General features: G+C 40.2%; 2 protein-coding genes across 2 annotated transcripts; both read left to right on the top strand.

The window, feature by feature from the left end:
* Positions 1-264: 264 nt before the first annotated feature.
* Positions 265-4,399, top strand: LOC147484790 (phosphopantothenate--cysteine ligase 1-like). The gene is made up of 8 exons (XM_086579819.1): positions 265-272; positions 486-530; positions 629-714; positions 2,124-2,176; positions 2,299-2,358; positions 3,141-3,242; positions 3,654-3,773; positions 3,915-4,399. Exons 1-8 carry the CDS (start codon positions 265-267, stop codon positions 4,173-4,175), a joined length of 735 nt encoding a protein of 244 aa, XP_086435945.1. The 3' UTR covers positions 4,176-4,399.
* Positions 4,400-5,196: 797 nt separating this feature from the next.
* LOC147484789 (disease resistance protein RGA2-like) lies at positions 5,197-6,198 on the top strand. The gene has a single exon (XM_086579818.1). It carries the CDS (start codon positions 5,197-5,199, stop codon positions 6,196-6,198), a length of 1,002 nt encoding a protein of 333 aa, XP_086435944.1.
* Positions 6,199-10,273: the final 4,075 nt, after the last annotated feature.

The following is a 10,273-nucleotide window of genomic DNA, read 5'->3' as shown; positions in this document are numbered from 1 at the left end:
TTCAAATGGATTCAAGTAATGGACCAGGAGTTCCCCAGAAACATTAAATGACATCATATCATTTTTTCAGTTCAGCTCCGCCATTGAGGGATGATCTTAATATTAGCAGGAAACTGCATGAGTTCATTGAAAGGAATTTTTCATCATCGGGCATGTCTCCCCTTCTCTCTTATTTTCCTTTTGCATACTTATCAAGTCCATTTGTTTCTAGCAGCATTGTAAATGCATGTGTGCGGTCTTTGATTTGGTGATCCTTTTGACTTTATGTACAGGTAATGGATATCCGAGAAGGATTGTTTGTGTGACTTCTGGAGGTACCACTGTTCCTTTGGAACAACGTTGTGTTCGATTACATTGATAACTTTAGTTCAGGACTTGAGGTGCAGCATCTACCGAAGTAATGTCATTTTCCTCTGATTCAATAAATGTTAAATTTGGGACAGTTCTTGTTTTGCGAAATCAAGGACTCACAGGTGATGTTGCAGGTATTTTGTGAAGGCTGGTTATGCGGTTATCTTTCTACATCGACGGTGGATATTCTTTCTGACAAGCTTTTGAGTGTGGGTTAACAAAATTCTGTGTTATTGTTTTCTTGAATCTAATCATTTGTCATGATTTCTTTACACAGTGGATCCTGCCAGCCATACTGTAGATTGCTCCCAGATGATTCATTCCTCGAGTGTCTTGAGCTTACAAGGGATTCTAATGTTCAAGGTTTGCTGTTATCACTATAAACTTCTGCTTCTCTGAAAGACGCATGTTTTCTGTAAAGGACTTGGTTGCCATTTACCATATTTGCTATTACAAGGCAATGCAAGCCTGTAACCTTTTTTATAAAGCTTGATATATGTTGCTTAGATGCATATACCAGTCTTTAAATTGGTTTTTCTGCAATTCCCTAAAAATTTTCTTATCATATTTATGCCTCAAAATCTCTTAATGATGCAATTTGTTCAACTTCGCCTGTCACTTTCTTTTCTTTCATTTCATTTTTTTTCACGGTCTCTGTCATTAAATATAAAACAGCATCCATCTCTAGCCTGAGGTTGTTAAGCTTGTTGGAGTTGCTGATCGGTATATGCCCACCAAGTTTCCTTAACTTCATTTCCAATGGGTACTTATAGCAAGTGAATTTTGCTCATTGACATAGAATGTTTAGATAGGAGAGGGATTACTGTACATCGATCTTTTAGGGGCTAGGGTGGCCTTCTCTTAAAAGTTATTATGATGGCATGATTTTCATAGAAGTTTGTGGGGAGACATCTCAAAATAGATGTCGCACTTAAAAAAAGGATGTCTACTTTACATTGGACTCAGGGCTTCTATTATTCTTATTGGGAGAACTGTTGGGTTAAGGAACATTATTTGATAGATCCGATCCAACCCTACACCATTGCACACGAGAAAAATGCATTTAGTAAGAATAGAGAGAGGGGCATTTTACCGTCACATGGCTGATGCTGTCCCGTGAGTAGATGGGACCTCCACTTGGCCTAAGGCTTGCGCTTGGGTCTTGTGCTGTGTTGCAGAGATTCATGTGGAATTAGCATACAACTTGGTAAAGTAGAGTTGTTTAGCTACAGGCATTTAGGAGCTTGCTGAGTTGTAGATTGTGAGATCGGTGCATCAGCTAACATTAAATTTTGTAATGGAGCAAATTATTGTGCACTATTTTATGCGACCCGATACGATTTAACTTACTACTTTGCTATAATTCCTCAGCACTCTTATCCGTCAGCAAAACCCCCCCGCATATATTGTATCAGCCTGCAATATAGTGGATTATGTGTTTCTATATAAAAGCATCCCCCTAAATTATTTTGTGAATCTTTTGCCCTTCAATGGGTTTCTACTCGACTGGATTGAGTTTGTTGAAAATGGCTTTCTATGAATCGCAAGAAAAAAAATATGTGTTTAAATTTCTTTTGAATTGTTCATCTTTTCAAGGTGGCGCAGGAAAGATAGTTGTGTAATCACTTGGGCAACATTTTAAGTTTTTCCTAATCTTCCTGCTGTTAGTAGTTATCTTCAAATGAGTCATTATTAAAAAGAAAAGCACAAAAAGGGGATGACTTGCCTTAGATGACTTGTACTAGTCCTCATTACTTGGTATCATGTTTCAGTGCACCAAACTCATTGTCAAGCTGTGAAGAATGCTATCAGAGGTTACCACGATGTATGGATTATTTAAGTTCATAATTATGTTTGTAATGCAATATTTCTGTTCTTACAATTTTCCAGATCCTGTTATATTGCTGTGTCATACGTTGAGGAAAATTTTCTTTTCTTTATATGTAGGCAGTAGAAGGGGGCTTCTTGCTGAAACTTCCATTCACGACAATCTTTGAATACCTTCAGGTTAGCTTTGCTTTCCAGATGTCCACTTGATATGTGTAGCTAACTGGGTAGCAAAATGTATGACTGTCAATTTATAGTGTGTCTATGGTGAATACAACTTATTTTGTTAGAATAGATATGTTAAATTTCTTGCTGTGATCTGCTCCATAGACAAGCCTCATCTTGGGTCGTTCTGAGCAAATAACTAAACTTTTAAAAGAGATTTCACAGCCCAATGAAGAAAACTTACCGTCTTATAATATAGTAAGTTTCTCTTCCAACAATTAGCAGTCCATGGTTTGACCTGTTTTACATTTAGTTTTGCCTTTGTGCCCTCTTATTGTATGTCTTCATTTTTCAATAACAACTTTTACCCATTTTATTCACAAAAGTTGTAACCTGTTGGACTGATTCATTTGGGATAAATGTGTATGCTTCACTGCAGATACACGTTAAAAACCTTGTTGTGCTTTGAATAAAGTTTAGGGAAATCTAGTTATTTTCTAAGAAATACTTGATTTACGTTCCCTTTCGTCTTCTCATGATTGTTTAAATGTTCTTATACCTATGTAACTGTTGGCTGTTTCTTTGGTCCTCCCATTGGCTCAACTTCTTATTGTCAATTTCAATTTCAGTTTCGTTGTGTTTGTTTTTCGGCTGGTATATTTGAGATATGATATTTATTAATTAAGATGAAAGTTGTAGGATACATTACAAGATCAAGCTACCTATGATGTTTGTACGTAATTAAAGGTGTAATCTTCATGAAGTTTTAAAACGTATGATCCTTTGACAATGAACAGATTTTACAGTTAGTTGCAAAATCAATGAAAAGTCTTGGTTCACTCGGGATGTTTTATCTTGCCGCAGCAGTATCTGACTTCTATGTTCCTTGGGAAAGCATGGTAAGAATGTCTCTATTCTGTCCATGATTATCTATATTCTGTTGGATTACTCTTTCAATATGTCAATCTTTCTCTTGCGCATTTGCATGCACAGCAAGCAACATATAAGTATAACATCACTTGCATCTTGAAAAGATGTTATACTTAACCTATGTAGTAAATTTATATCTATGCGATTTAAAATTTCTTATGAAACGGTCTGGATGACAAACATAGACTCACTAACCACATGCTCACCCCTTGGTACACTAGAAGCATGCGTTCTCTGAAACAAGGTCTATCATAATCCGATTTCTTACTGAAGAGCATGCTCTTTCATGAGTGTTGTTTTATATTCAATGCATTCACATCTATATCTTTGTAGTTCCTATATAGAAACTAGGTTGGTTTACTAATTTCGTTGTTATGCAGGCTGAACACAAGATTCAATCTGCATCTGGCCCTATGGATATGAGACTCACTCAGGTGCCAAAAATGCTCTCAGTTCTGAGGAACGAATGGTCTCCAATGGCTTTCTGCATATCCTTCAAGGTGAGACACTTTTATACATGTTTCAGTTTTTTAGGGAAAATTGCCATACTTGCGTATGAACACCGGTCCACATGTTTGCTGTTGTCAATAAATATCATTGCATATCAATTTGAGTCTATTTATGCTGTCTAACTTTCACAGTTGGAGACGGATTCAAACATTTTACTGAAGAAAGCTGATATGGCTTTAAGAAAGTACAAGATGAATGTGGTGGTTGCTAATGAGCTTTTGACACGCATGGAGGAAGTTACTGTCATAACGAGTAATGAAAGGATTACTGTCCGCAAAGATAAGAATCCGGCTTATGATGATGTAGAGAAACCATTGATTGATCTCCTTGTAGAACGACACTCTGCCTATATCAAGGAGTCTGACACGGGGGTTACAAGTGAATCAACCTAAAAGATAGATATAACAACAAAAGTTGAGTTTTAGATCTTTAAAATTCCATTGCAGTTAAAAAGAATAATGTATACCTTTGCCCCAATTGTAAGAAATGAAGGTTATGTCCAAAAAGAAAAAAGATAAACAAACATAGAAACAAAGGAGGAAAGATTCAAAATGAATAATGTACACTTTTTAAGTTTGTAACTTTATATATCGGAATGGGAAGAATCAATTTCTCATATTTTCTTCTTCAGAACGTATGTGTTGGTTTCGTATGCTTGTATTTTATTAGTAGATTGTCTGATATATTTGCTCTCTAAATGATAGAAATATCAGAATTGTTTCCATATTTTTGCCAGTAAGCTTGAGTCATTCTTTATGGAGCCAGATGAAGTTACACTTTGCTCGGCCTCCAAAAGCTATTTGAAGAAATGAACTCTTATAAGTGTGTGAGATCTGACGTTGGATAATAGACAGTACTTTAAACTGGTTAGTGAGCACGTGAGGTTACACATTAACACCACCAATCTGCATCAATGATAGTACCTGTAAGTCATCAATTATTATCAAATAGAAGAAATGTTGACAAAACAACAAAAACAGAAGCAAAGGTTGGGTGGTGGAAATTATCCCCTCCACCTATATCTGTCCTTTGGTCCAAAGGGTGTTGGCGGGAGATGTTTTATGCCTATGGCATGTGTGCATGCGTTTAAATATTTAATATAGATATTAACATTCAAGTATTCAACTTGGTTAATCGTTTCCTTTGGGATAAAACCTTTCAGGGGTGATCACTGGGGACCGTTTAATTTTTTACGAGGGGGCCAGGCAACTGGGATTATTATATGATCAGTAGATGGCTGGTATTGACCAAGTTTCTCATTAAAGTATGACAACAGCCTGTGTAGACTTTAAAGAATTTGTTCACACACACCAGTAGCTCTCCCATCTCAATTCACCAACCAAAGTCTCTTGAAAACAGAATCTCTGTTCACCACCATTTGAGATTATATTCCTAAATTGATCACCTCCGGCCATGGTCTATTGGTTTGTTTCATCCTTAGTATCTGCAACTCTGCAGGTGCTACTTGAGAAGTTGGCCGATTTATCTGGATCATTTCTGAAGGTTGACGATAAGTTGCGAAAGCTGGAAAGAACTTTAGTTAGAGTAGACGCATTAATCCAAGACGACGAGCAAAAGAGTAGCACGGCTTGGCAAGTTTTGTTGCGAGATATCGAGGGAGTGGCATATGATGCAGATGACTTACTAGATGAGATTGCAATTAAAGTTGAAGGTGCAAAGTGCAAGAACATGGATCTGGTAAGCAAGTTACTATTATCTCTCTTTAAACATACCTCAGCATTTAACATGAATGATATTCAAGAAAAATTGGATGGTATGATAAAGGAGATAGAAAGCCTTTGTTTGAGAGAGCTAGTTGGAGGGAGGCACATGATGGATTGTGAGCTGCAAACTAGTTCTATTGTAGAGGAATCTAGTGTTTTTGGTAGGGAGAGTGATAAGGAGAACATAACAAGAATGTTGCTCACATCTTCGGATGATTTATGCAGAGGACATGATGTCAATATCATTCCCATTGTTGGCATGATAGGTGTTGGAAAGACCACCCTCGCTCAACTCCTGTTCAACAATCAAGAGGTGGAGTCGTCTTTCGACTTGAGAATGTGGGTTTTTGTGACTAGTGATTCCAATGTCGTGGGGCTTATGAGGTCTATTCTTGAGGCTGCCAATGGCGAAAGTATTTCTCATTGCTTGAGTTTAGAATTACTCCAAGTTAAACTAATGAAAATACTTAGGGAGAGGAAATTTCTGCTTGTCTTAGATGATTTGTGGAATCAGAAGGACAGTGAGTTGGAGCTTTTGTTTAAACCCTTGAAGCGTGGATTGAGAGGAAGCAAAATTATTGTAACCACTAGAAGTCATGTAGTTTCGTGGCTGGTAAGCACCGCAGGAACTTATCCTTTGAAGGGTTTGTCAGACCAAGATTGTGTAGAAAGTAATTTAGGGAAAAGTTAAGTGAATGAGAAAGCTCATCACTTATATTTATAGAATCATAATAGAAACCCTAGAAAGGATAATAAAGTAATTACAAAGGTAATATAGGAAAAAATACTATAATATCCCTGCTAACACTCCCCCTCAAGCTGGACTATGGATATCACACATACCCAGCTTGGACAAAACATCTGAAAATAGTCTACTACTAATTGCCTTCGTAAGAAAGTCCGCAAGCTGCTGAGATGTCGGAACATATAAAGCACAAATCTGTCCAGAAGTCACTTTCTCACGTAGAAAGTACCGATCAACCTCTATATGTCTAGTACGATCATGTTGCACAGGATTAGCCAAAATGCTAAGAGCAGACTTGTTGTCACAGTAAAGCGTCATCGGAAGAGAGACATGTAGATGAAGGTCTCGTAGAAGCCGTTTTAGCCATATCACTCACATACACCTTGGGCCATCGCATACAGATACTTCTTCCAAGATGGACCTAGAAACAACATCTTGTTTCTTACTCCGCCATGTAACCAAATTACCACCAATAGTGGTACAATACCCAGAAGTAGATCGACGATCAGATCTACAACTGCATAGTCGATCGTCGATCCGCGCCTCGACGAGAATGACCATTATCTCGAAACAAAAGGCCACGTCCGGGACATCCTTTGAGATAACGGAAGCACCACCTAATAGTCACCGAAGATGAGGAATGCGCGGCTTGTGCATAAACCGACCGAGAACGCCAACCACATATGTAATATCGGGACGAAAAGAGAAAGATAGAGGAGCTTCCTAAGAAGCCCGTCATTGACTAATGTCGTCCAACAACTCCCCATCATAGTCGGCTAGGTGATGGTTACGTTCAATAGGTGTCTCAAGCCAGGACTGACATGCAAGTTGCCCTGGCGAGAGAAGATCAAAAATATACTTTCTCCGAGAGATAAAAATACCGGAACTAGAGCGAGCAACCTCAATCCCAAGGAAGCTTATAAGGGCCGAGATCTATCACCGAAAAGCTTGAGATAGGATTTTAGGTCACTAATACCCCGAACATCATCGCCCGATAATAACAATATCGTCCACATAAACAAGCAATACAACAATCTTTCGTGCGAGTGTCTAAGAAACAAGGTGTGGTCGACTTGACTCGAACATATCCATATGTAGTCATATTTTGTGTAGCAAATGTTTTGACCAAGTCTTGAGGAGACGCTTAAGCCCATAAATAGACTTTTTCAACCGCACACCAAGCCCCGAAGAAGAACGGAAACCGGTGGTGAAGACATATACACCTCTTCTTGTAAAGCCACATTGAGAAAGGCATTTTTACATCCATCGAAAAGGGGCCATGACTTGACGCAAAGAAGAGAAAAAATAACTTCGAATCGTATTCATCTTGGCCACGAGGAGCAAAGGTCTCGATAATCAACCCGTGATGAATGTGCATACCCCTTAGCAACCAACCGAGCCTTGTACCTACTAAGCGTTCCATCCGGGTTTTGTTTCACCGTGAAAACCCATTTACACCCGACCGCTTCTACGGCCAAAGGAAGAGAAACCAAGACCAAGTATTATTGACCTCTAATGCATGTAATTCCTCCAACATCGCGACCTTCCAATGAGGCCGGGCTAGCGCCCTCTGCCAGCATGCGTGGTATATCAACCAATGAGAGAGAAGCCCGAAAAGATCAGAACTAGGAGACAAACGATGATTTGAAGTATAATTAGTGATAGAATAAGCTCTGATGATTAGCATATCTACCGGCATTCTGCGATGACGCTTCTCTTTCCGAAAAGCGTTAATAGGTGGAGTATCGGTTATATCAACAACCGGTAAATCAACATCAATAGTAAGCGATACGGGGAGGGATAGGAGATGGCTCGATACCGTAAAAGTGAATCGATGGCGAGTGGTGAACACGGAGAAGCGAAGATGTCGAGGCGGTCGGTGAGAAGGTTGGCGCCACGGATATCGGCGAGTATAGACTGTAAAGGAGGTGAAACCAAATGTGGAACGGAGGGGAGACTATAGGCTCGGGTGAACACTCATCGGAAGTGGAAAAGAAATAGGAACGAATGTGAATTCTCATGAGGAAAGCGGAGTAATCGAAACCACTCCCCCGAGATAGAACATCACCGAAAAGAATGGAGCATGTTGAAGAAGGTAACGTCCATGGAGATGAAACAACGACGATGAAGGGTGATAACACCGATAACCCTTCCGAGTATGAGAGTAACCCAGGGAACACACATTTCAAGGCGCGTGGATCTAGTTTAGAGATAGACACGGTGACTTGGATCTAAACAAACACACCCATAAACACGAGGGTGGGATTTGAAAAACGAAACGATCGGGATGAATAATGGAATACGGGTGCGAAAAGCCAAAAGCTCGAGATGGAGAACGGTTAATGAGATACACGCCGTAAGGGACGAGATCGGACCGTAAACGTGAAGGAACATTCATGCCAATAGACATAGCACGAGCAAGATCAAGAATATGACGGTTTTTTTCTTTCTAACTTGCCATTTTCTTTGTGGAGTCCGAGTGTTAGAGGTTTGATGCAAAATACCATTGGCCCCTCCAGAAACTGCGAAGACCATGAGACGAAATTCCCCATACGATCGAGCGAAAGACTTTAATTGTTGTACCAAACCGGTATGCGAACCATTGCGATAAAACTCGGAAAATGGAGGAGACTTCATCTTTGGATTTCATTAAATAAACCCAAGTACACCTAGAGAAATCGTCAATGAATAACACAAAATAACGAAATCCTAAAACAGAAGTGACCGGGGCAGGACCCCAAACATCAGAGTGCACAATATCAAACAATATCAGAGTGCGTAGATTTCACGAATGTAAATCACGCAACACCAAAAGACAGTTTTCCCCTACCTCGTATTGACCGACTTGTCGACCAAACCTGTGGTCATGAACTTCTCTCCTTCATGGACGCGTACAGTGGATACAACCAAATCCCACTCGCTGAGGAGGATCAAGAAAAGACCTCGTTCATTACCGAGCAAGGGATCTATTGTTACAACGTCCTCCCGTTCGGCCTTAAGAACGCCGGAGCGACGTACCAACGTCTGGTCACTGACATGTTCCAGGATATGTTAGGGGATACCATGGAAGTCTACATCGACGACATGGTCGTCAAAAGCAAGAAAGCAGGCGACCACCTCGCTCACCTGGCGCAAGCGTTCTCCAGGTTACGCCGTACTCAAATGAAACTGAACCCAGAGAAATGCCTTTTTGGAGAGTCCTCCGAAAAGTTTTTAGGATATCAGGTGTCACAGCGAGGGATCGAAGCAAATCCAGATCAAATCCGAGCGTTCTTAGACATGCTCGATCCACAGACAAAGAAACAGATACAGAAGTTGTCAGGCATGGTCGCTGCACTCAACTGATTCATATCCAGGGCGTCAGACAAGTGTAGACCATTCTTGCAACTCCTTAAAAAAGGCGAGCAGTTCTCATGGAGCGATCAATGCCATCAAGCATTCGCCACTCTCAAAGAGTACCTCACCACGCCTCCCGTCTTAGCTAAACCAATAGATGGAGAGACGCTGGGGCTCTATCTGGCAGTATCCGATTTCGCCATCAGCTCAGTTCTCTTCAAAGAGGAGAACAACTCCGAGAAACCGATCTACTTTACAAGTAAGACGCTCACGCCAGCTGAAAAGAATTACTCCTTCCTAGAAAGAGCCGTACTTGCTTTGTTGTATTCGGCAAGAAAATTCAGGCTGTACTTTCAGGCACATCCGATCAAAGTTCTAATTGATCTCCCGTTGAAGAAAATCTTTCACAAAGAAAACAAGACTACTCGAATGGCAGTCTGGGCCGAAGAACTCGGCGAACACCTCATGGAGTTCGTACCTCGAACTTCTCAGAAAGGTCAGGTCGTCGCAGATTTTCTAGCAGATTTCCCTGTCGACGACCCCAATTGGGAACAAGAAACGGAGCACCCAGACACAAAAGAGCGTGTCAAATCAATCTGGTCTCTCTTTGTAGATGGCTCTAGCAATCCTGGCGAAAGTGGCATAGGAGTCGTCTTAGTTTCACCTGATGGAAGTATGATAGAAG

This window comes from Coptis chinensis, chromosome 8 (genome assembly GCF_015680905.1).
Source record: "Coptis chinensis isolate HL-2020 chromosome 8, ASM1568090v1, whole genome shotgun sequence".
Lineage (NCBI taxonomy): Eukaryota > Viridiplantae > Streptophyta > Magnoliopsida > Ranunculales > Ranunculaceae > Coptis > Coptis chinensis.
This window is presented reverse-complemented; position numbering and strand designations above follow the sequence as displayed.